Below are 27,914 nucleotides of genomic sequence, written 5' to 3' on the forward strand. Positions count from 1 at the left end.
GCGGGGTGGTGGTACACTGCCCGTGCGGACTGACAAGAGGTGTAGTAGGTGTACCACCAATAAACTAGCATATAGCGTATCAAAATTTGACAAGTTGAATTTATGACGTCAATAAAATTCGATACAAGGAAACACATAGCATATACATATAGGCAAAATGTTGGAGGTCTGAAGTCGTTTCGCAATTAAATAGGATGGCGAAAGTAAGACCAAGACCCTTCTAATACGGAAGTATGGTTTGGGAATTTAAGTGTGTAGTTGCTTGCTGCTGCTGTTAGTTGAGATAGATCGAGATTCAATACTGCATCTTCTAGTCTAATAACAGAACACACTTTAAATTAATCATATTAGTCGATAACGAATTTACAAAACAAAAATATTTCGTTGTACAGTTTGATGAGTACTTTCAATTATTATTCCTAAGAACAGCTATTCGGTTTAAATACGCATAATTAAAACGGCCTTAGAATTATAAGAGTACTATTGTTACTATCTCGAGTATCTCGCCGGATCTTCTCAGTGAGTCGCGAATTTAAATCGGTGGTAGATTGTGCGAAGTATTGCTCTTGCTAGGGCTAGTGTTAGCAATTTATTTCAGCAGGTTGAGCAAGTGACCCGCCTGTGAGAACTGAAATAGCCCCTTAAGCTGCCAGCGAGTAGGTCCCTGTTATTATTATTATTAGGTACCTGATAATCTTATAATTTATTTACTGACCATACTTTCCATTTCAATTGACATTAAAATTCAATAAGACAATTCAATAAGGCTTGCGGAGAGTACTTAACGGTAGGCAGCGGCTTGGATCTGCCCCTGGCATTGCTGACGTCCATGAGCAACGGTGACCACTTACCATCAGGTGGGTCATATGCTCGTCTGCCTACAACGGCAATAAAAAAAAGACATTTGACAAAATAACAAAAAACGGATAACATCGAAATCGTCCTAAAATAATAAATTATACAACTAAAGAGTATTTTTCTCCGAAAACTCACTTTTTTATTCTGTATTTGAATTTTCAAATGATACTTAATTAATGATTTAGCTCGGATGGCTTAAGTCTGGATTTGCTTCATCCTTTTCCGATGTTACTATCAGTTCTGTAAGTCATTTCGACAGATTGGAATTATTAGTAAAATTTTACTGGTGGTAGGAAGACCTCTTGTGAGTCCGCACGGGTTGGTACCACCACCTTGCCTGTTTCTGCCTTGAAGCAGTAATGCGTTTCGGTTTCAAGGGTGGGGCAGCCATTGTAACTATACTGAGACCTTAGAACTTATATCTCAAAGTAGGTTTACGTTGTAGATATCTATGGGCTCCGGTAACCACTTAACACCAGATGGGCCGTAAGCTCGTTCAACCACCTAAGCAATAAAAAAAAAAAAAAAACAATGTAACAACAATTAATTATTTTTTAAACGAAGAATAAATATTTTCAAAACCGTACGTTACTAAATAAAAAAATATATAGTAAGAAAAATAATGAACATTTCAATGACTATGTGCAAGTAAAGTTTACTTTTATTACTAAACAAATTTAGCTTATTGTCTAAAGCTGTTGATTGTTCATTTCTAAGACAAAAATCAAGAGGATTAGTATTGAGTTATCTGTTTGACGAGTCTCAGAGTTTTATATTTGCTGATAAGAGTTATGGCCTAGTCCGGGAACTTGGTGTAAAATGACAAATAATTTCTTTATTAGTTCTGTGAATGACGTGACCGCCGCCGAAGCATACGACGCGCGTGCTTACTCCATCAAACTTGATCATTCTTCTCGCATCTGAAGAACTATGTTCCTGTCCCAATAAAAAACTAGTGAAGTATTTAACATATTATGTACCTGTGATCGTATTATAAGAAGTGATTCAATTTGAAGAAACATGGCGAAAAGTAAGTTTTACTTTAATTCTTAATTATTTTTTAAATTAATTCTCATTTAAAATATGAAGCAATAGGTGGTCAGGAATAATAAATATATTATTTAACGTTAATATGTTGCATCAGAATCTATTTTCCAAACAAAGCACTCACGCCAAAATACAATATTAGAAAGAGGTACGGAACACTCACTCATAATTAAAAATTCTAATTCTAATTTATTTGAATGATTTCTTGTATTTAAATCAACTGTTTAAAAGACGATAACGCAGCTGTTTACTTAAATAACCTATAAGGTTTCCGCTTACTAAGGCTTCTCGTAATATCGACTGGTTTTGTGGTGTTTACCCTTAATGCACTTGACTTCTAAAATTAGAATTTCACTATTATTAAAGTAGAAAACAATTATAAATATAAATTAGTAAATCTGAAATAAACAAATTCTTCATTTAAAGGGGTTACTGGTGCCTATATCGTGAATAATACCATACACCTTAAGACATGATGGCCAACTACAATCGGCTTCTTATTAATCCTGAAAATGGTCCAGTTTTATTTGAAGAATCGTAATAACAAAAAAACATAACGTAAACTCAAATTTAACCGTTTTGGCTGACAATCGATCAGACAAATAATTGAATTTGCAACAAAGTATTGACATATATTTTTAAATACACAGTTTGAAAAATGTCAGGAACAATATGCAATCGTACAAAAATAAAGTGTAAACGTTATTCAGTGCAATCGAGAATTCAACTTTGCATTTTCGATGTGACGTCTATCTAGTTTCCAGTTATTTAGCAATAAACTAGCCATGAGATCCTCTGTGTACCATGAGTTTAAAAAAATTTAGAGCCTAAATAAAGGGCAACAGAATCCTACACTAAAACAAATCTAAAAAGCCTGTCATCATTATTAGTACACTATCCCGACTAACTCTAAATACTGTATCTTATCTATACCAGTACCAGTTCCTTCCTTCTTCTACTTCTTCTTTGCAATCAACAATCTTGTAATTTTCTGTCCCAAAAAAGTCGGTATACTCTTTTAGAGCCTGGTGAGCGTATTGGCTATTGCGACTCTCGCTTTGTGATGCAAGCTAATCCGAAGCATTCGTTTCGTGATAATCATGACTTCTAGGAAGCATATGTGTATATATATAATACAAAAAACGCGCTTGTGTGCCAGACTACAATAATTGATTCCATTATACCAAATAATTCTCAAGCTATTTATAGTCACCGTATTGTTTAGCGTTGCGTGTGCCTCATAAATACCTTCAACGACAATTCTCCGTGACCCAGCTTGAACTCAATGACAATGATCTGTGTCATTTTTTATTAATGAAAAAAAAACGTATTCTGATTACTTCTTTGAAGCGTGGATTAGTAACAGTCGGCTTTAACGTGCCGTCATTTTAAATTAGACAAAAAAATATTTGTTTCAATTTATAAATTATTGATTTAAAAACCGAATGAAATAATAATTAAACATAAACAAACAATCTTATATACTAATATTATAAAGCTAAAGAGTTTGTTTGAACGAGCAAATCTCAGGAACTACTGGTCCGATTTGAAAAATTCTTTCAGTGTTAGATAGCCCATTGATTGAGGAAGGCTATGGTTTATATAACATTACGCTTAGATAAGAACACCGATGAAGATTGTTTCAAAATCGGGGCTATTTTTGGAACGAAGTTCCTTATAGGACGATGCGGAGGGGTACCCTAAACGGGAAAAAACGTCCGTAACGTAAGATTTTTTCTATTTAGTTTGTTATCAACAGATGTCGCTGCACGTAAATTCAACAATTCCTGAATCGCGGTGACGAGATGTTACACAGTTGATAGACGTTCTCGTATTTCTCTTGCTAAATCATACTTACCTGGCGTAGAGGATCATGCAGGCGGTTCCCCCAGGGCGAGGCTGCTCCATTGACCTGCGGAGTGGTAGACCCTTGCGATTATTTTTATTTTTATCAATGAAAAAATTATAATAAAAAATGTATACCCGAATAATTATTTTCTTTATACCTCGCCTCGAATAGAACTTAAAATTAATATTTTTATAATAAGGAACTTCTTTCCTATCCGGTGTCCTACGACACCACACATCTTTTTTTTGAAAGCTTCCGCTGCGTGCGCTGCGGAAACGGTTAAATTTTCGCTAAAATAATGTATGACAGTATTGTTCCACCTTAAAAGTTTTAAAAAAAGTCTGCGATAGCATATGTATGTATTTAAAGGTTGACTCACTATAACGTTTTTTAAGCTAACCAAATTTGTTCTAAAATAAAGCATTATTTGTGAAGGTGTTTTTATAAAGATGATATCTATCCCTATCCAATTAAATACTTACGTTATTCATTACAAGTATTTAATTTTAAACAAACTTACCCACACTTGATTTTAATGAGTATATCGCTATGAGTATTTTAATGAGTATGAGAAGATATCGCAGTTATAAAATAACATCGCAGCAAAATAATGATAAAGCGCGTAATATTGATGTACAAGGCGCCGGCCGGCTGGTACGCGGCGGCAGTCGGCGGCACAGTATAAGAAAAATAACAAGAAACACCAAAAGCACTTCAAGATAAGCTTTGAAAATTATAGAATTTTGTGGATATCTCCAGGATGCCATCATCAGGTCTTGATGATTACAGAACAATTCGGGAAGTCTACCCTTTCGAACAAAAAATAGAAAAGAGAATTATCAGAATCGGTTCAAGCATTCTCGAGAAATTAGTGAACATCCTCCTTGCATCGGTTTCCTCATTACTGAGGGTCGTGGTCATGGCCTTGAAACAGTTTAAATGTTTCTCTGTCCATGATTCTCTTGGGATGTAATTGTGGTGGGTTTCCACGTCCTTCCACATCAGTATTTCGAAGGGATTTAGTCCTTCACGGCAAACTGGTCCCGCTATACCGCTAGTGAACATACATAGATAAAAAATGATGGTCGAATTGATTGCCTCCTTTTTTGAAGTCGGTTAAAAATCGTGATTTTAGTACTTTAAATAGCTCCTTTATTATTCAAAAATATTTTCACTTTCTACGTAAATGAAGTCGCGTGTAAAATTTTGCGTTATGCCAAAGTAACTATTCCACGCGGACGAAGTCGCGGGCAAAAGCTAGTACAAGTATAAAATTATAGTTTAAAATTGTTTATATAGTTACAAATATACAAAGTCCAAAGCTATTCACAATATGATGTTGTGCTTTGATCAAAACGCGTGCATGATGCATTTGTAACCGATTTTAATAAACGTCCGCGATAGCATTTAAATAAAACGTAATCTAGATTTATGCAGTATATTCTAGTTCATTAACTAAAGCTGAAACATTTGAATCCTTTCGTTTGGAGACAGACAGATTAAGCATTGTTTTAAATAATCTAGGTATGGAAAGATTAGAAGTATTTTTATCTATATATTAATACGTGAAGCAAAAACTTTGTATCCCTTTTTACGAAAATTGCGCGGACGGAGGAGTATGAAATTTTCCACACTTATAGAGAATATAGAGAAGAAGTGCACAATGCTAATATATTTTTTTAATAATGCATAAAATATACATTAAATCAATAAAGAAAACATTACACACACTACATACCATGTATTTGACGCACACACGCATGCATACGTATTTATTGTAAAACTTTTGTTCTTGGCGTCTGTTATCAAATTGAGAATAGATTAAATATTTTTTGTCTTTGATAATATTTTTTATAGTGTAGCCTTAGCGAAATTTATGATTATAGAAGTATAAAATACAATCATAATATTGTACAAACTTACAATTCCAATTAATTATAGTCGAATTTCGACTACTGCGGGACCTCTAGATAGTATTAATACTTCAGAAAACATCAAAAAAACGTAGCAGATCAAAACTCCTTACAAAAAAAAATAAAAAAAATATTCGTTTTCTATCAGGCGTCGCGGTTTGATTGTTCCTACTTTTCTATCCGGAATTGGAATTTAATGGAAATGATTACTATTTGAGGCAAGAATAAATAGGTCTTGCAAACATTAATATTATTATTGATTTCACTTTAACCATGAATCAGACCTGAAATCAGTTTTGCAGTATATGTACATAATATATTCCGATATTCTGCTATAGTTTAGCTTATCTAAACTTATATATATATAATATAAGCTTCTATACATAAAGCATGCACTTACCATACACAAGATTATAAGTTTGCTAAAATAACAATAACATTAATAAAATAAATAAATTAAGTAAAAACATAACATCGGTCGATGTCTAAGAATCCTTAGTAGGTAAAGACAGGTCCTTGAATTTCGTAACAGAACCTAGATCCCGACCCGTTTCTATAATGGATCCCCGACGTGTCACAAATTCTTGTTTCTCTACAAAAAATATTCACCACGAGTCCTGAAGTTATCTCGAGGACTAAAAATCATTAAAGAACTTTTCAAGATAAAAGGCACTCAATCAAGAATACAAGTAACACTGAAAAAAAAATGTTTTTCTTTGTATTCGATTGCACTCGCGATAAAGTAGTTGAGTAAATACATTTGTTTTTTGTTAGATTATTCTTTTAACCTTTTTCATAATATGATCTCACCTCGCAACTCTCTTCTATCTCAGCTTTTCTGTTACAAGTGCTACCTTTAGTATTCTCATTGTTGATGTAGTTGATTTTAGTTATACATCCAATCTACAAATTTCAGTCACATACAGGCAATCTTCTTTCATTCAATCCTACAAAGTCTTGGTCATTTGGCTACCGAAATAAAGTTTAGCAAAATTAGTTAAATTTACATTACAATTAGTAGTACCTTTCAGACGTATTTTTGCCTATTATGAAATTATGAAGTAAATTATTGCCTCAGTATTCGTTCTACGTGTTGGGGAAAACCTTTAAAAAAGGACAATACTCTAGCTTTGTCCAAGTCCAAGAGTGACTGTGACCTTTTTCTATCATCTTCATCACATATTCTATTATCGCGGGTCATCAATAATTTTTCGGTCCAAAGATAGTTGATAACAATAAAAAAGTTTGGCGAACAAACAAAACAATTGCTAACACAGTGGCTTTTCGCTGTTTTATTTCAAAATAATATAAATGTTATATTACTTTCACTTTTGAAATAATATCTTGTTTGAGCGTTATTTCATCCTTACGCTAACAATAGATAATTCAGATTTTTTTATTAGCATAAATCGAGACACGGTGTCATAAACTTCCTAAAAATCAAATATCGGAGCTTGTAGGGATACCATAACGTAAATACCTTAAGACAAAACATCAACTTTAATGAAACAACGGCTGGCTGGCTGACAAGGCCGAATGATTTATTCGAAATGCAAACAGGATAACGTACGCGGTGCTATCATTTGATCACATTACTGAGTTCCTAAGAAGAGCACTCTAAAGCTGTCAAGTGCATTACGAGTATATTTGTTTTTAAACGATTCGCCTTAATCGACAAAAGGCTCTGTGAATTTGACATTCAATTCAAAATTTGTGAAAATAAAAAAATGAGAATTTAAAGAACCCGTCCCTAATAACAGAATAAAAAGATAACAAGATCAAATAAGATTAATTCTAATCGGGACTGAAAAATGTATATACAAAATTAATCCATACATGATAACCAAATCTTAAATGGCCTTAATACTATTTGGTTACAATTAAACCATAATTCATGTAACTGAAGGTTAATCATCATCAATTAAACATAGGTTGCTCATAAAGAGATTATTCTCTCTTGACTTTACACAGTTGTTAAGAAAATATCATAACAATCTGTTTATCAGATTTTAGTTTTATTCCCCGTCGAAGTTGGCATTTTAATTAAAATATAATTTGCAGTCGATGTCTGGGTGAGTTTTTTTATCTATTAAATGTTTGTTTCTGGTACCCGGACAACCCAGTGGTACCTTATGACCGTTAAATGTAAAAAATCTAAGCGAATTTAAGGATCCTTTTGACAAAGCAACCTCTAAAGTTATGGATATGAGACGTCATACGTTACAATTTTTCGCTAATATAATGAGAGATTTGGTAAATATTTTTTCTTTAATTCTACACAATAAAAACTTATAGGGGCCATAATTTAGATGAATTATGTAGACAGAAAATATTTTTTCTTTTAGTGAAATGAAATTATTGGCCATTATTTCGAATGAAAAATATTGTTATAAATTTATGAGAAATAATATATTGAAAAAATTGTTTCCTTAGTTTTTTTTGTTGGTTCTCCCATTGGCAAAGTAAACGTAGCTTATACAGCCAAACTTTAGTAACAGGGCTCAAGTCCATGTTCCATTCTCTATTATGAAAAGTGAAATGTAAGTAATTATGGCAGTGAAATTAAAAAAGGGTTTTTAGAATGAGCCTAAGAATCCATGTCCTATGATTTACTTTCATTTTCCCACGCTTGGGCAGTATCAAAAATTCTAAATGGCTAATAAGCACCTGGAGAAACATTAAATTAATAAAATAACATTATTCACACAACTTAATATGGCGTTCCAGCCAAGGGATTGTTTCTACATCCATACAAATCATGATCATGATTAGAAAATCTGTGGAACCAACCCGCCTATGATATTTTAAATTTATCGACATGATTTTACAAAATATCAAATTAATTTACTCTGATCCAATATTCAATAATCCAATAAATAGTATGAGGGAATTTATTTTGATATTTTGCGCCACATTGTAATTTAGAATTTCAGCTTACCCTAAGAGTTCAATAGAATTGAAAAAATGTAGTTTTAAATCAATTAATTCTGAGGATTGAAACAATACGGTTTGATATGGCCTATTTGTCCCGCAGTACAATCCTGACAATAAAAGCAGAATACCCGTTATTACAATGCCGCTGTAGTGAATTTCTTAAAGTGGGTGACATCATTCACATATCTATATATTAATACGTGAAGGAAAAACTTTGTATCCCTTTTTACGAAAATCGCCCGGGCGGAGGAGTATGAAATTTCCCACACTTATAGAGAATATGCTAATTTTTTTTTAAATATGCTTAAAAATACATTAAATCAATCAAAAAACATTACACACACTACCATGTAATTGACGCATATACGCATGCATACTATTTATTTATTGTCAAACTTTTGTTCTTGACGTCTGTGGTCAAATTAAGAATAGATTAAATATTATTTGTCTTTATTAATATTTTTCTATAGTGTAGTCTTGGCGAAATTTGTGATTATAGAGGTATAAAAGTCTTTAACAATAATATCATAATAGTGTACAAACTTATATTTCAATTAATTATAGTCGAATTTCGACTACCAAGGCATCACTAGTAATCTATAGTAATATTATAAATATGAATGTGTACTTGATTATTCTGCTTTCACGTCGAAACGAAGCATTGGATTTTTCAGGTCCTTAAGTCTTTCAGTAAGGTTTTCAGCTCTGATGAAGTTATTAAATGTTTATTTCCAGCCTCGTTTCACAGTTAAAAAGTTAAATTCTTCACTGAAACCGGATAATACCTACGTTGTACCATCTGAGTAATTGAGTTTCTCTTGTACAGAGATTTGAGAACAAACTTGGTTATTCTGCTTATTAAAATATTGCTCAATGATCATTAAAATTTCAAATCAAAAATTTTAATACGCTTTTATTAGCTTCATATGTTTGTTAGTGTTACGCGCTGGGTATCGGGATAAATAAAACTTCCACCGAAGTACAAATTAAAACTCTATTTAACACTTAGAACGCTTACAAAACACTTTACAATTCGTAATTAACTTCTGCTTCGCTTCAGGTGATCCGTTCGCTGTTTCGCTTTTGGTAGATCCGATTATTAACTGCCTTCATGTCATGTTTCCAACGCTTTTATAGTCGATTCGACAACTCTACAACTATCGAGAACATTTTCGGTAAAACCAGTCGCTTCGATATGGGTTTCCGCTATTTGATAATAGATGGTGTTGCTAGTTCTTTCAATATTCGTATCTGCTATTCCACGATAAATGGCGTTACTCTTACCGATGTAACATTAGTATGTATGTATGTATGTAACGGAAACTTTAAACATGATTTTGACACCCTACAAAATGTCGAATTAACTCGGAATTTATCATACTTATGAAGTACTGAATAGGAACCTTAATTTTTTTTTCTTTTTCAAGCCTTAGTGTTTAGCTTTTGGACAGCTTCGCGAGGTTTTTTTTTTTATTGCTTGATTTATATATTTTTTTATTGAGGATATCACACGAGTGCGTTATATTCAATATTACTTTGCAAATATTCATATATTTTTACGAATCTGGTTAGCAGATTGGTAGTAAACCACAGGGACTCACAGCTCTGTAAGTTTGGGGCATTAGAACAAAATCTAATTTAAATCAGAAAAAATAATGACTAACTCTTTAGCCTTTTAGCCATAATGCATGATTGCTTTGGGGCAGAAATATTATATTTTGAAAGGTGGTACCTATATGGGCCGACGACACCAAAACTAATGAAGTAAGTAAAAATTAAAGAGTGTAGCTGAGAAATTCAACTATAAAAATAAAATACGGGTTAAATCGTAAGGATGATACTTCTCTTCTGTTGGGTCCTCGTCTAAGTCGTCCCGCGTAAGCCCGTCATCTAAATTAGTATGACTTCTGCATTGTAACATCTCGATTGTTATGATAATAAGTCTATCACAAAATAACTTACCTAATCACAGGATGAACAAATTCACGAGTCACTTCATATACTTCATTCTTTCTTCCTTCTTCGGTCATAAGACTCGTGACGGATAACGTTATTTACACACGTTGACCATGCGGGCGTAAAATCACATGACATTTAATAAAACTTGTACCTTAGTACATAAAGATTAAAATTGTTTGCCACGCTTCGCTACTTTAGTGGGTGGTCTCACTGAAAATATTACATATGTACATTACTATCTCTTTGTCTGCTTTACAATCGTTGTTAGCGACGTTCTATTACAAATAACACCTCAAAATCAAATATTTGTGTGGTGCTCTTCTTATTCTCACGAACGACTGCCACAACAACGATTTTTATTAATCTAATTACACTGGTACACTTCACGTGCCTTCGTTTCTCGAGAGGAATTACGTGGATTATCGTTAATCCATTATTTACACACAAATATGCTAATACGGATACCGTGAAGTGACGCAGCATTTAGAAATATCCAAGTCCTATCCGCACATGACAAGTGAGGATTACTAATTCATTTATTTCTGTTTTGATATTAACATTGTTGAAATAAATATTCACAAAACTATAAACATTAAGTTACTTTTCTAAGATGTCTTCAGAACACATCGTTTTACACCAAAGTGACAACATTAATTGTTTTATATACATTTTACTAAAGATTACGAGGTTGAAGTTGCAGTGGGCAAGGCACATTGCTCGTAGAATAGATGATGATGGAGCCAATAAGAGCTCCGGTGGCGATTACGTACCGAGTGGCAAATCTCCCACAAGGTGGACGGACGATTTGTTTACGGATCCATCAGATCCAATAACTCTTGCATTAGACACCTTCAGCTCTAACACTAGGAGCAGGCTTAGGAATCCCGGTAACCGTACTCATCGAACTCGGCAAAGAGTTCGACGTGCAACTTAACCCATGCATCAGCCCGCTGAGTTTCTCGCCGGGTCTTCTCAGCAGGTCGCGATTCCGATCCGGTAGTAGATTCATTCGCGAAACAGCTGCTCTTGAGTTGTTAGGTCTTCTTCGGAGGCGCTCGGGCAGCTGTTAACAAACCCCACCCTGGCTGGGCTTTTTCCCCCACTGTCCTGGTGAAACTGGAAAGGTCTCCGGGCCACCAGTAATACTATAAACATAAAAAAACGGGAAGTCTATATCCAGCAGTGGACGTCTATGATGTTCATAGTTTAGTAATGTATGTATATAGTACTAGCAACGATAAAATCGGACCGTCGACGCTCAACAGGAAATCTTCCTTGTGCAAAAATGCATTCAAGTCAATCTCAGTTTTTTTTTATTTAAATTGAATCTCGTGTAACATATTTGTTGTATGTCAAATTAAACACTACCGATTAACAAAAGAATCCTGAGAAGAATCGGCGAAATCTACTCATTTACGTTCATTTTCACACAGAAAGAGCTAGTATTAGTAGGTATTTGGCTTAAGATAAAATAAGTCTTAACTACATATATCGTTGTTTTTATCAAAATTTAACGACTTTCGATCTTAAGGTCGAAATATTTAAATCAGTATTATTGGATCCGGCTATCTTACCAGAATAAATGTTTAACCTTTTTTCGTATCTAATCAGTGTTTGCGTGTTTGCACATGTATATCTTAACTAAATTGCACATTTCACGTGAAGAACTAAAGATATTTGACAAACCTATTATAATTCTTGTAATTACGGTTTTGTATTGTTACTGTCGCATAGAAAAATAAAACACGCACCTGATTAGTATCCGATTTATGACTATAATCATACCACAAAAATGATTTGGGTCTCGAATCCGTCAACAAAGACAAAGTTGGCATCGGAACGGTACTTTGAGACAACGAAGCTCCAAAACAACCCTTTTATCGCAGCCACCGCTAGTCATACTTCTTTTTTTTTTGTCCTTGTAGGCAGACGAGCACACGAGACGAGACCATGTCATATCGTCTACGCTGAATTAACAGTATTGAATAGATCGGAGAGTACTAGAGCTTTATCCAGCTAAAGATCCAGCTTTAGCTAGAGAAATTAGGAAGCATTTTAGAAAAAGTCATCATTATTAAAATTATAGATTGGATTCTGAGATTCACTTAATAAAATTGAGACGATTCCTCTTTCGTCGATAAGTTTATCTATGTTATGTTTATTTACTACTCAGATGAAAAGTCTTCTTACTGAAACGCAATGTTTTACAATCGATCAATTCCAAAAAAAATCAAAACTTTTTAATCTCGTTAGTTGTCCTTCATTAACTAAAGTTACGGATTCTGCCAATAGCATTAGTAGAATTGCTTAAAGCAAGATTTCTTATTATCCACAAATAATTAATCATTTTGAGCAATCTTAATGTAATTTACTGTCGCTAGAAACCAGCCAATTTGGTATACCTACTTTTCAAAAAACAACATTTTTTAAAAACAATGTGTTTATTAAAAACAATTGGTTTAATGAATTACGTAGGTAGACATGTTTATTTCATGTTTATTTCAATCAATAAAATAAACGATTTTTAGGTGTATAAGCCAGGATTGAGAGCAAATGCTTTCCTATTACGTTATTTTTGTTATGGATCTTGTAAAGTTTAGTCTTTTATCAGATAATAAAAATAACCGTCAAAGCGCCTCACGTAACAATATAGAAAATTGGCCATGTCCGTAAGTACTCCGGCCGAGGGAAATGGTGGTCGCGTCGTGGTCGGCCGCCGGTCCGGCGTCTGTGACACGGCCGGTTGGATGTAATATGCTTTGCGTCAACCCTGTCCAGCAGTCTCAATAGCCCCGATTGGGCTCCGGTCCGGTCTGAGGTAGGGCGCCAGCTGTGAGCGGCAGAAGTTTTTAGTGAGGTTCAATTCCCACATGCCCCACCTGCCGCGCGGGTGGGGATCCGGAGAATTTCTCCTGCGAAAAAAAAATTATCCGTAAGTACTAGAGCTGGAATTTAAGTTGTTAACCGAGATTTGAAATATCTCCCTATAAACATATTGAAATTCCAGAAACACAAAAAAATATGAATTTCTTTGTTGGACGTCTTGTGAGTCCGCATGGGTAAGTACTACCACCCTGCCTATTTCTGACGTGAAGCAGTAATACCTTTTGGTTTGAATTGGGCAGCCGTTGTACGGCAGAAACTGAGATCTCAAGGTAGGTGGCGGCAATTACGTTGTAGATGTCTATGGGCTCCGGTAAACACTTAACATCAGGTGGGCCGTGAGCTCGTCCATCCACATAAGCAATAAATAAAAATTACATTGCAAATTTTAAATATACATATAAATTCTATTCGGCGGCTAAAACACAAATTATGCTTTAACATGCAAACCTACAATTAATAACACGAGCTTTCTAGAGAATCCAGCTCTGGTTATAATACTATTTTGAGTGCTGGGGGACACGTTGTAAGTTTTCACCGCCCTGCCCATTTCTATTTGGTATTAATGATGTCAGTTGATTTAATGTTTATTTTTTTATTGCTTGCAGCCCACCTGGTGTTAAGTGGTTACTGGAGCCCATAGACATCTACAACGTAAATACGCCACCCACCTTGAGATATAAGTTCTAAGGTCTCAAGTATAGTTACAACGGCTGCCCCACCCTTCAAACCGAAACGCATTACTGCTTCACGGCAGAAACAGGCGGGGTGGTGGGTACCTACCCGTTTGGACTCACAAGAGATGTAGGAGGTGTACCACCAATAAACTAGCATATACCGCATAAAAATTTGACAAGTTGAATTTATGACGTCAATAAAATTCTATACAAGGAAACACATATAGTATATACATATAGGCAAATATAGAAATGTTGGCGGTCTGAAGTCGTTTCGCAATTAAATAGGATGGCGAAAGTAAGACCAAGACCCTACCACCAGTAATTACGCAAATTATAATTTTGCAGGTGTAATTTTTATTACACGATGGTATTCCTTCACCATGGAAGTCAATCGTGAACATTTTTTAAGTACGTATTTCATTAGAAAAATTGGTACCCATCTGCGGAATTCGAACACCGTTGCATCATAAGATACGAATGCACCGGACGTCTTGTCCTTTAGGCCACGATGACAAATGGTTAATGTTAGCATTTATCCAAATCAGAGTACACGCTCGTGTACTGCCCCTCCTTCGGGGAAGAGCAGCACGTCTTTGTCGCGAAGATAGTACCGGACCTGTCAGTACCAACCATCGTACATACTGCTCGGCAGTGAGGAGTCCTGTCAGGCGATGCCCAATATCTGCGAGTCTACTGTGGAGTCCACCATCTCGCATAAGGAGGCAGCGAAACGGAAGAGGCAGAGCCCTAAGATAGGACCCTAAAAACATCCTTCGGCTCGCCCCCAACATCTGCGAACCGACAAGACCTACATACACCCGGTGCGGAAACCTTGTGAATCAGGTTCAGAACGCTGTCGAAAAAAAAAAAATGATAAATCAAAATCAACAACACGACTTCGGTCTTTTATCACATGGTGGGTGCTGACATTCGTCAATGGATTGCTGAGGCTCGTACCTAAGTGGAGGCTGGTTTCCGTAGATCGATGACTTAGGTTGGTGGAAATTTTATTCCGGCCACCCCAGACCCCCAAAGCCACTGTCAGCATTCAGTGATTTCACTAACTAGAGATTGTTGTGTTTGTGTATAATAATGTAACTAACGATTGTTTCAATTTAGTCATGATACCTTATAGATAAAATCTTAAATGTTTTGTGGTTGGTTGCTTATTAACTGTAGAAGGTTTCGGGCTTGCGGAAACCTCCAAAGTCCACATACCAGAAAACACCTTCAGTTTTACTTTTTGTCCGACTTATTGGCTTAAATAATTCAAACACAATTAAACTGCACCTTAAAACTGTTTTCCCAAATCATTGTTGACATAATTTATCATAGTATGATCAACCTTTGTATTTGTTTCAAGTTCATTACTACGTTTCTCGTCGTTTATTTGATTAAGTAAAGCGACACTATGAAGGTTTCTTTTCAAAAAAAAAAATCATTCAACAAATAATAGGAACCTTAATTCTGTTATTTGTTTGTAGTTGTGACTTCTGGCATATCCTTATTTCGTAAAAAGGAATGTGATCGGGAATCGTCTATTTCTATTTTTGATGCATTCCCATCATGAAATGAGGTCAAGGAGGTGAAGGAGTCATATGTCATTTATTGCGGTTAGTTAATGACTCACAAAATGACATTGGACCAGCTTAAGAAATTAAGTAATTATTGCCGAGATCTATATCTTGCCTTAAATTATATTAAGGACCTGTTACACATAATTACAAATAGAAGTATTATAAAGTCTCAACTAAATCGAAATTGATTTTTAATTGGTTTCATAAAGTGCTCCAAGAGAGAGGCATAAAATATAAATTATAAAACAAAATTGGAGGCCACATTCTACAAATTTGTATGAAAAAACAAGGACATTGATTGCACCGTCGAAGATAAGTAGTAGCAATGGGTGGACTTGATATGGTTGTATCAATTATTTCAAACGTAAAAACACCTGGATATTTTTCGTCCGTAGTTGATTTAGTTCGAGTTGTAATACTATACCTGTACATTGTTCACTTATTAAAATCGTCAGACTGTTTCTACAACGATTCAATCATATCTAGTTATACTGTTATATGAATCAAGTTAGTATCCCAAATAATTTATCTTATATTAACAATTTTTCCTCTGTACATGTGCTTGAAACTGAACTCCACTTAATCGACTAGACCGAAAATTATTTTATGTGCTTTTTTTGTGTATGTTTGAGTTGGCAATTGGTCCTGAATGGGTCAGGCTAAGGTTTCGTTTACAGACTAGCGTATACGGGTCCACCTAATGATGAGGGTCACCGTCAGGCGATCATAAACGATAGGATCATCTGAAACAGTTCCAGAGAGGATTCTCCGTAGAGCATACGGTACAAAATACGAGAGGAGAATTGGAAAGAATTGGGAGAATTAAAATTTTCCAGATAATTCATGAGAATTGGTCCACCGATAATACGAACAGCCCTCTTCTAGGTAGAGTAAAATGTAGGAATAATAATAACTGGTATTTAGAAGACCCATCTCAAAGATGACCATCCACCATCGTTACCACCAGTGCGAGCATCCGGACGATGACACTCAGCACGCGCTCGAAGAGTGCCCGCGTTGGGAGCACTCTCGGCGAGATATCGTCAAGCTGCTGGAGAGAGAACTATCCCTGCGGGATGTCGTCGCTCGCATGTTAGAGGTCTAGAACTAGTGGGAGCCATGGCCAGGTTTTGTGACCAGGTCATGGCGTTTCGTGAGGCTGCGGAGAGCGAAAAGAAGTGGCATACCTCTTTGGCACATCAGCGCAGAAGGTGGGGTGGGCGGCGCGAGCGTGAAGCTCCCGCTCAGGCCCCAAAGGGGCTGTCGGGTGTCGGATGCGGGGGCGCCCGGTACTGGACTGTCGGTCCGGTGGTGAGGCGGTGCAAGATGGTTTCTGTGCGTCTCCCATGACGACGTCCTTCGAGATATTCCCGCAGACGTAATCCCGTCGTATTATCAGGACGGGTACCGGCGAAGGCGGACTTCCAGCGCGCACTGCGGTAACAGTTTGATGTGACCGGTGTGGTGGAGCTCGATGGAGTTTAGTCGGTAGTTGGTTTTACGGGGCCAGCGCCTCACGCGCCTGTTTCAAGGCGTAGTCTCCTGCGAGAAATTAGGGAAGGTGGAGGACGTTGGCCCCCTAGTCACCTCTGCCTCACTGAAGGTGCCAGAATCCGACATAATGCGGTCCGTAGCCCCCCTCGACCGGGTACCGTATATCCGTAACTGAATTCCCCAACGTTAAGGTTTTCACAATTGTACCTATATAAGTCAGCTTTTATGTAATACAATTGAATCCTCATGTCTTAAGATTCTGAGCTTTCGTAACCTAACTCCTGGTAATCAGGTAGGTATTGTGGTACTGTAATGACCATCAAATCTCAGCAATATTAAGCTGTTAATAAAAATAAAGTGACCTAGATAACCTACAACGTTTCTTTAATGTTCATTTACTTAAAATCGCAAGATACAGGAACAAGAGATCTTTCATTATTCAAACAGTTTTGTACGAGCTTTGATTCTATAAATAATTGAACCATTGCCACTTAAATGATATAAATCAATGTGCTCTATTATAAAAACTAAATATAATAGCAATATAACGTCTTCAACTTGTGTATACATATTATCATTGTATGTACGTATATTTTATGGATACTATCGACACGCCATGTTTTATTTAGATATTCATGACATACTTTTTTTAAAACTAATTACACAGAAACTAATATCTTCCTGAGATGATTCTTGTCCAGCTATTGGTTTTCTGCAAGAGATCTCTCTCGGTAATTAAATTTCACTTTTTTTAATCAAATCTTAAGCGTTTTTTTTTTAATTGTTTGTTATACAATAAACCATTCTCAATTAGTGTTATAATTTAATCTTCAAATAATGATTATATTTACGGAAACACGGTGTCGCCGTTGGCCCCGTAATAAGAAGTTACCGGAACAGCCGAAGTCTTTATACATATTATTAAAATATATTTTAAAAAAATGTAGTGTCTGAGTTCTGTGTCGTATATTACAGTAAAAAAGAAAGAGCAACCCTGAAAAGCATATAGCTCATCTTTTTTCCCCTACCTAATCATCGGTAGCCTAAGGGACTGCTCCAACTACGCATGGTTTTGTAGGTGAGTTCATGGGGCTCAACCTGGCAGGATAGGAAACGCTAGCCATAGCAAGAGCAGCGCTTCGCTATGTATTTATCACCGAATATACTGGTGGAATTTATACTGGTGGTAGGACCTCTTGAGAGTCCGCGCGGGTAGGTACCACCACCCTGCCTATTTCTGCCGTGAAGCAGTAATGCGTTTCGGTTTGAAGGGTGGGGCAGCCGTTGTAACTATACCTGAGACCTTAGAACTTATGTCTCAAGGTGGGTGGCGCATTTACGTTGTAGATGTCTATGGGCTCCAGTAAACACTTAACACCAGGTGGGCTATGAGCTCGTCCACCCATCTAAGCAATAAAAAAAAAATAAGAATCGGAATCGCGATTCACAATTCAAAATTTCGAGTTCGGATCCGGAATTGCCCTGCTATCGCAGAGCAGCACCGCCTCGTCATAAAGATAAGACTAAACTCGTCGGTGACGACCGTCGTGGCTACGATGATCGACTTCTGCTAGTCCACCATCTCCCAGAAGGAAGCGGCGGAACGGGAGAGGGAGAGCACTTCTTTCCTCTCGGTGCCATGCCGAGTTGGCGTTTAGGGATGGGCGTTCGTCCCTTGTGAGAAGGCAGTCTTCTCCCACTGTTGGTCACAGAGCAACCTGTAGGGATCGAGTCTGCACTGCGCGCTACCATCACTCTAGTGCACTGGCATCAGGAGGATGAAACGTCACGTTGGCGGCTGCGGTCCGCGATGTAGTCCACGTTGCCATCGTCACTGTAGTCGCCGGGCTTACTATGAAAGAACAACCCGACCGGCGGTGTATTACTTTCCGACCCGGTTCAATTGGCTACGACGACCGGTCGATCGGGCGTGCTCGGAGTGTCACCGCGAGTCTGGTTGTAGGTTGACCGCGGGAACCTCCGTACTCTGCTCATGTTTAGATTCCGTGCGGAAATCGGGCGTTGGGTGAGGGAGTGCAAAGGGAGTCGTTGGGTTGACAGGGCCCTAAAAATATTCTTGGGCCCGCCGTCTGCTCCCAACATCTGTAGACCGTCAAGTCCCACATACGCCGCGTGCCTCTAAGGCGCGGAAACCTCGTATGAGGTTCAGCCCCCTGCCCGATAGTAAAATTAAAAAAGTGTCAGAACGTCAGGACATGAAGCGATTCAGTGTATGGGGTATGCATCTCCAGACGATGGGTAGTACAACCTGCCTATTTTAATCGTAAAACAATCATACGTTGCAGTTTGTAGAACAGACGTTATACCAATATAGATGAGTATTCAATCTCATGTTTCAGAGTAATGTATATCAACTAACAGACAGGAACTACGACTTACTAATAAAAATATACTTTAACATTTTATGATCATTCTTCCGTTAATCGTTTAGATTTTAGACTATTATTTCACGTCACGAAATAGATAACTAATTCTGAAGAGTATCATTATTTTAACTATCTATAGTAGTATTTATCATTAATTGAAGCCACCAAAAAACTGAATACACTTAACAGATGAATTTATAAAGATTCTAAATACTGAGAAAAAAATCATTTATTTCATCCTGGTAACGGAGACCACTAACACTTACGACACTTCATAGCTTACTACATAAGTTTGACAAAAAAAGAGACTTATTATTCAACAAAACTAAAACGTTTAAAACAAAAAAATCCATAACAATAAATCCTCAGCTAGACATGCGTAACAAAAGTCGACGGTTTACTCGAGTAAGCACAACAATAGGTGTTTTTTAACAAAAAATAATATTGAATTTACGTTAAATTATTTCAGATAAGGAAAAGACGGCCGTCCTCGAGAAAGGCGTCTACATTATACACGCCGATGAGGAACTAAAAACGTGAGTAAGTACTTTTGGTAGTGCGCTCTACATATTTGTATATGCGATACAGATATTCGCGATCTCAATTATCTTAATAAGCTCAGTCGTAATTAAATATAACGTAGACATGAACGAAGAAGACTGCTTTATAGTCAGGATAGCAGACGACGTTAAGGACAGTATGAATCAATCACTGTAAGGGAAACTTACAATAATTTTTTTGTAAAAATTTGTAAAATTCTAAACGCGTATTAAATTACAGGCCAGACTTGTCACCTAGTACCGATACCGAAAAAAATACCTCAAAGGATAATGTGAAAAATAAAGGTACTTGGTTACATACATCGACTCCAACAGTTGTTCATTTTTTGGCATTAATTACTCAAGGTAAGCAGCTATTTTAGATTATTTTTCGTGTGAATTTTGTAAATTGTAATTTAAAAAATTCTACTTTTGCTCAAATAACATTTTTCGTAGCCATTTTATGTCTTTTACAAATAAATGTAGTTATTAAATAACTCAATTTAATAATAGTATTTTTAGAGTAACTCAAACATTTGAAACACATGATTTTCTTCAAGCACAGTCCCTTTTTATTACTACTAACTATTCTTCACATTTATTTTTGAAATAGTAAACGTGAACTGAACCTTGAAACATTTAATTTTAATGAGAATTCATTTAAATTCCATTACATTAAGGTCCGTATTCGTTTTTTTTAAATTAAAAGTCTTCTTGGTCCTTTTATAGATTATTCAAACCGTAATTTCTTTTTACCTGTATTCTATAGGCTCAGACCGCCACTTAAAATTAGGTAGGCCGTGAGCCCCTCTCTTCTCTGTAGTACATACAATTAATTAATAAAAAATAGAAATATAAATTTTGACGTGTACAATAGAATAGAATTTTTGTTTTATACAATTTCATTTAAGTCCAATTACTATTCGGTATATAAGAGAATTTTCTCAAACATTTCTTTGAACTAATAAGCAATAAGACACTAAAATAAAATTTAGAATTGTTATTACTTCTTATTTCACAAAAGATTAAACAAATTCCTTTTATTTGTCTAGGAATTTTCATTAGGCCCTACCAGTGAATTCCAGTAGTGATACGTGTACAATAATAATTAAACATGTCTTCAATTACTACGTTTTAAGAGAATCAAGGACACAATTGAAATGACAACGCTGTGCAAAATATCAAATTTAATATCTAAGACCACATCTAAAGATGCTAAAGACGACTAGGGACGAAACAACTTTTCACAGAATGTTTCTCTGCTAAAATGTAATTAACTTTAAATTCAAGTTGTACGAACACGCATTGTTCTGTGAATTATGATTATTTAAATGAATGAATAGTTTTTCGCATACACAAATTCCGTGCGTAAAGCCGTTAGTATTTTTAAATTTAATTTTATGGTCAATCTCGCTTTTTTGTTCTTATGATATTGTTTTCGACGTTTCTAATACTCCATTGCTTTTGTGGATACAAACGTTTGACGTACTTTTATCAAATGAAAATTTCGAACCGAAGAAAGACTATTGCTATTATTAAAATATGTACGATTAAAATGCACATGCATTATATGCAGGTATAATAAAGTATGAGTCCCATTTAAAATTTAGTATATTTGTACCTGTTTGTACATCTAAAAAAACTCTCAAAATTTTACTTATAAAGTGAACGATCGATATAATTTAAGAAAAATTATACAATCATCAAAATTATTAGATTTATTATTATTTATAATTATTAGTAATATTTATTACGCCCAAAAACTAAATCAAAACCTACTCTGATAGTATATTGTAATATGTTATTACGTATTTAATGTAAGTTAATTTACTTAATTTCAGTAAATTAATTTGATATCAGTTTTAATAAATTTTATATTTAAAGCTCTTATCACGTGTCTGCTGGAAGAAAATTCACAAAGAAATAAGCAGTGCCTTTGAGCTTAATTTTCCAATTTATGGTTTTATTTTTCGATTTTTCAGTGCTTATTCATTATGTGCATAAATAAACAAAAAGAGAGCTAATCAAATTTTTGACTAACTTCAGGTAAAAAAGGAGGGATAATTCGAGGCGTATTTTATTTTCTTGAATAAATTCGGACCCTCCATAGAAATCTAATGCTTTCCAATTCGTAGCGAACAAATCAATGTTTAAAAATCGACATCAGTATAAATGCGTTACTCAGGTCTTTTAGTTTGGGGGCTACTTTGGCTTGCGTGGGGAGACGGGTGGAGTTGGAATGGAAAATGGTTCAAACCAGCAGTCGTTGTGGTTATCGCATGGAGCAGCGGACAACTCCTACAGAGACTCACTACGCTCCCTCCACTTCTGGCTGCTATACTAACAGGAATCCTTGCAAGAAATTTAGGCTACCTCGACATGCGAGGATACCCACACGTGGACAACTTTTTAAGGTACATTCGAAATAATTTTTCATTAATTGTTGAGTTTATTAAAGGAGATAATGTATTTATTATTATGGATTAACAAGCGAATTAAATTAGACTATCAATAAACAATGTCAAGGCATTGCTAACTGACTCCCAAATGCATTCAAAAATATTTCACAATATCTGCAAAGTAAAGTGTGTACTGCGTTTATCAATATTGGTATGGTCCTAATTTTCGACAACTTCTAAAAAAATAAGAAGGCTTGATTCACAGGTTCGTCTCTTGTATTCTGAGGCCTTATCTGTTGTGCGATTTGATATTTTAGACTTTCAAATTATTTATTTATTACTTTTTTTATTGCTTAGATGGATGGACGAGCTCACAGCCCACCTGGTGTTAAGTGGTGACTGGAGCCCATAAACATCTACAACGTAAATGCGCCACCCACCTCGAGACATAAGTTCTAAGATCTCAGTATAGTTACAACGGCTACCCCACCCTTCGAACCGAAACGCATTACTGCTTCACGGCGGAAATAGGCGGAGTGGTGGTACCTACCCGTGCGGACTCCTAAGAGGTCCTACCACCAAATGCCTGGAAATAGCATATAACTGAAATAGCATCACAACGTGGATACCGCCACTCAACTTTCGGCTTACATGAGATCGAAAATTCAGTTGCGCTGTCCCAGGATTTAAACAGGAACATATGACTACTCTGCGACAAAAATAATAAGACGAGTAAATGTAATAGTACATACCGGGCTTAAAAAACACCCAAAAAATTTCTCGGCCTGAACCCTTGAGCTCACCCGGCCTGGTGAATCGGGAACGATTTTCGAGCCAAAAAAAAACCAAGGAGAAATCAAGAAAAAAAATACAAGCAGTAATTACGTCAATTTACAAAATTCTAATATCTAAACTAATATTAACAGAATAAAAAAAATAGAACATTACATACTTTAAAAATATAGATTATATTACAAGATAACAACTACAAAACTTTTTAGAGAAATTCGTATTTGAAGTTCAAATATTTATGATCAAGATGCGCTTGTTTATGTGTTTCCGGTAACGATAATACAGGAGAAAATCATTAGCTTGGGGCTACTAAAATCTATGTAATGACTTGATATACAATTACTTCGCTATATATCAGCAATGTGTTTGCACATAAAACGCTTCGTGTTTTTTTTTTGTATGCCGGCTAGTTCCTCTCTTTCAATTATTTTTCAAATAAACGAACGTCAATACTATGCGGATATCGATTGCGACTTTGTCTCACGTAGTAAATTAAAACAAACTTTTATACGTTTTGGGCAAAACAAACAAAAAGCAATATAATTCTGAGTAATGTTTAAGCAACTACTAGACGCTACTGATATTTTTTTTAAATCGCCTACAAACAAAGATTTAAATCGCGATAAGAACAATTTGTCTAACTACTGTTTTTCATTTTGTAGGAAAATTTACCCAGTGATAATTCTTGGCAAGTCATCTCTGGGTTGGGACTTGAAATTTATGAAGGCCAATTGGCGTCAAGTTTTCAGCCTCGGTGTGGTACCCTGGACGGCTGAGGTTCTCGCTCTCGCGACATGCTCGCGGTACTTCCTCCATTATCCCTGGGTTTGGGGTAAGCAGCACCATGTTTCAACAACGACTGATTGTGATATTTGGCTTCCTACTGTGTCTTCCTAGCATACTTTACCCAAGTTACACTTTTAGTAATTCAATCTAGACATTCGAAAAATAAGGTCCGATGTGTATGAGGGATATAAATTTATTATTAAATCTGTAGATAAGCATACGGTCCACCTGTTCATGAATGATCCTCATCACTCATGGACGTCTGAAATGCTAGGGACACAGCCAAGTCTCCACTTGCCACTGCGAATTATTCTCGAACCTCGTTTTAAGAAGAATATATAAGAAAACGCCCATTCCGAATCCTACAATAGCTAGTCTCATCAATTGCCACTCAGTAGGCAGCGGCTGGGTCTGCCCCTGGCATTGCTGAAGTCCATGGGCGACGGTAACCACTCACCATCAGGTGGGTCGTATGAACGTCTGCCTACAAAGACAATAAAAATAAAATAAATAAAAAGATACCCGCACTCCAAAATTAATAAACATAAGCATTACCATCGAAAAATCATAATAGAAATTGTTAACTGAAATGGACTCGACATTCTATGATACGATTCCATAATGCGTCACAAAACACTCGTGATAAAATAAAAATCTGTCACGAACATCGAATACAATGCCGATTGCGATCGCGCTTTTGTATGGCCTCAACTCAATAAATCCCGGTGCGAGGCTGGTTTTGTGAAGATTTGAATGAATTTTCACCGCACTAAAGACTTATGCAGCGCCCTGTGAGCGCAGACCCAACACACCTGTAATTACATACACGAACTGATTTCAATGAGAGCGTTAAACCGAACCAATTCTGGATTTCACAATTGGGTAGTTTTTATTCTTTTTAACAAACTGATTATAAATTGAGATTGCCTTTTTTATGGATGAGCAAGCTTCTTTCTCCCTTGTATGTGCATATTAAGTGGTTATCAGAACCCATAGAACATCATAACGTGAATGTCGCCACCTTGTAGCGGGTAATTCAAGGTGACAACGTTCACATAGTCCATCTACGACTGTAAAAAATCCTCGCTTTACCATTTCATCAAATTCAATCTTCTATTTTGCTATTTCAAATGCTTATTGATAGAAAAATAACCTTTCACAGGCATTCTCCTTGGGTCTATCTACGCATCTTTGTCTTGTGCTGTGGTGATGCCCTCTGTATTAAAAGTTGGGACTAGTCCAGATAGGACCCACAACTGGCCTCAGTTGTGCTCGACTGCCGGAGGAATCGATACTGCACTCAGCGTTGGAATATATGGGATCGTATATAGCTACATTTTCAGTGATGTGCACGATGCTTATCGATACACTAAAGTGAGTTTTTTACTTCTGTCGTAGGGCAAACTAGTTCATATAATTTCATTACTGAATTAGTACTAGGAACTACTAGTGGTGGTAGGACCTCTTGTGAGTCCGCACGGGTAGGTACCACCACCCTGCGTATTTCTGCCGGGAAGCAGTAATGCGTTTCGGTTTGAAGGGTGGGGCAGCCGTAGTAACTATACTGAGACCTTGGAACTTATATCTCAAGGTTACGTTGCAGGCAGCAGTTACGTTGTAACCGCTTAACACCAGGTGGGCCGTAAGCTCATCCGCACACCTAAGCAATAAATAAAAGAAAGACTGCAAAAATTAGCATAACATGCACAAGCAATGCATACCTATAAATTTAAAAATCGATGTGTATGTGTTCCCTATAGATGGGTTTACTGATTTCTATGAAATGTTCAGAAAGTCTTCAGATTCAAATAGAGGATGCTCCTGTAGTGATCCTTAGTTTGGTAGCAATCAAAGTCAAATCAAAGTTGGTCAGCAAAGCGGGCCGAAATTGACTAATTTAGTTATACAATTCTAATTAAGAATACCAACAAATTTATTTGCATTTCAATATCTAACCTTCTCATAACACAACATTAAAAAATATGGCAGCTATCATATTCGTATTACAAAGTTCTATGTCATATACTCGTATTATATTAACCATAATGGAATAAAATAATTAGATCAGTACTTTATATTCTGTCAAAAAATTTTCGGGAATGAACGATTTCTTTAAAATTCAAAAATTTTGTTTTTGTTGTGGTTGTTAAAATGGCACATCTGTTTTCCATTTTAGTGCGAAGTTTGAGTTACATCTATTATTTAGATTGACCACAGTGCTGTTTTAGTTATTACATTTAGTGTGTATTGAGAATTTCAAAATAGACAAAAATATCGAACAAAGAGTTTGACTTAAATTTAACATCGCCAATGCAATGTCGTGTTCGGAGTTGCTGAAAATGTTACAGAAGGCTTACTGTCAACCGACTTTATCAAAAATATTTGCTTATTAGTGGTATAGAGCATTTAAAGCAATCGAGATGTGATGGAAGATTTGCTTGGCTCTGGTAGGCCATCAACGTCTCGATGGGGTTTAGTCGGTAGTCGGTTTTGCAGGGCGGGTCCTGCGTGGTTGACGCCGCGCAGCGCCTCGTGCGCCTTTCTCAAGGCGCAGTCTCCCGGTAGGAATTGTCTCCCTCTTCTTCTCTGGAGGCGCCGGAGTCTGACATAACCCGGTCTGCTACCCCTCTCGACCGGGTATCCGTAAACGGATTCCCCAGCGTTAAAAAAAGGAAAAAAAAGCCATCAACGTCTGCAACTGAAGTTAACATTGCGAAAGTAAAGGAAATAGTGACTGAAAATATCCTCATTCAAGTTTGAGAAAGATAAACGCCGAACTTTCTGTATCTCAATAGTCGATCCCCACCATCTTAAATAATAATCTAGGATTGAAACATTTTACCGCTTGGCTAATCCCAAAAGACCTGAATTTTCTCGAAAAACTCAATCTCATTACACATTATTAATAATTTCCTGGCACTTTCACTGACCGAATAGTTTAAAGATCTTGTCCAATATAGAACGTAATTGAACCAAACTCGAAACCAAAAATAAATAAATATGCAAAAAATACTTTATACTTAATATTTATTTTCTCAGTTGTAATACTAATCGTTTAATGGCATCAGCATTCTATAGCACCCGACATGACATTTGAATCAGCCTGCTGACTTTTTCACTGTATTTTCTCAGCGGACTGCGATCCCAGTCCGGTAGTAGATGGGAAGCATCGAGCCCTTAGGCTTTAGGTCTCTTTAAGAAACCCTATTCCCCCTGGCTAAGTCCGTATTTGCACATTCGTCTTAATGAACTTTATAGCACCAACGATCCTCCGATCCAAAAGCAATTCGTTTAAATTGACTTATATTTTGGTTTAGGGTTCGCCAACATACGCGTAATCGGATTTAAGAGAATTACCCCATAATTACTAGAAGTTGTGCGTTACAGGTGGCGTTGACCTTATTCGTCGGAGTCGCTATGGGTATCGCTTGGGGCAGTCTCGCAAAATTGATACCTCACTCTCGAAACCCCTACGTTACTGAATTGAGGGTTCTCTTCGTGTTACTCGGTGGACTGTTTGGAAACTTTTTGACGCTGCACTTGGGCTGGGGCGGCGCTGGTGAGTACAACGTTATAAATTTGATATGTATCGCTTATTTTAATTTTATTAAAGATAGCTTAATAGAAATGAAGCATTTTAATAATCATAGATATGCGTCAGCCAAGTATCTCGTTTTTTTCTGAAAGCGAAAATGTTTACGAGTGCCTACTCAAGCAGGCAATTAGTTTTTGCGAGAATTGGTGTTAAACACATTACGTGTCTGTTGTTAAATTGTTGGAGTTAGTGTTAATATAATAAGCTCTATTGTTTCGATGT

At 36.2% G+C, this 27,914-nt stretch overlaps 1 protein-coding gene and 1 long non-coding RNA gene across 6 annotated transcripts in view; one reads left to right on the plus strand and one right to left on the minus strand.

The window, feature by feature from the left end:
- The first annotated feature begins 1,682 nt into the window (after positions 1-1,682).
- LOC101744857 (sodium/hydrogen exchanger 9B2) overlaps positions 1,683-27,914 on the plus strand; it is a 37,837-nt gene continuing 11,605 nt past the window's right edge. The window contains exons 1-7 of one of the 4 annotated variants that reach the window (XM_062668193.1): positions 1,683-1,888; positions 20,051-20,117; positions 20,362-20,486; positions 22,306-22,534; positions 23,974-24,143; positions 25,260-25,471; positions 27,485-27,656. In XM_062668193.1, coding sequence (XP_062524177.1) covers positions 1,879-1,888; positions 20,051-20,117; positions 20,362-20,486; positions 22,306-22,534; positions 23,974-24,143; positions 25,260-25,471; positions 27,485-27,656 — 985 coding nt within the window. In that variant the 5' untranslated portion in view covers positions 1,683-1,878. The other 3 variants (XM_004929332.3, XM_012693056.4, XM_062668194.1) reach the window with 3 other exon arrangements.
- LOC134198761 (uncharacterized) overlaps positions 9,582-27,914 on the minus strand; it is a 32,625-nt gene continuing 14,292 nt past the window's right edge. Inside the window, exons 1-4 of one of the 2 annotated variants that reach the window (XR_009972944.1) lie at positions 14,754-18,007; positions 11,331-13,472; positions 10,564-10,770; positions 9,582-9,758 (exon numbers count right to left, since the gene is read on the minus strand). This is a non-coding gene — a long non-coding RNA (uncharacterized LOC134198761). Of the gene's footprint in view, positions 9,759-10,563; positions 10,771-11,330; positions 13,473-14,753; positions 18,008-27,914 lie in introns of those variants that run through there. The other variant, XR_009972943.1, reaches the window with a different exon arrangement.

Source organism: Bombyx mori, chromosome 4 (assembly GCF_030269925.1).
Source record: "Bombyx mori chromosome 4, ASM3026992v2".
Classification (NCBI taxonomy): Eukaryota; Metazoa; Arthropoda; class Insecta; order Lepidoptera; family Bombycidae; genus Bombyx; species Bombyx mori.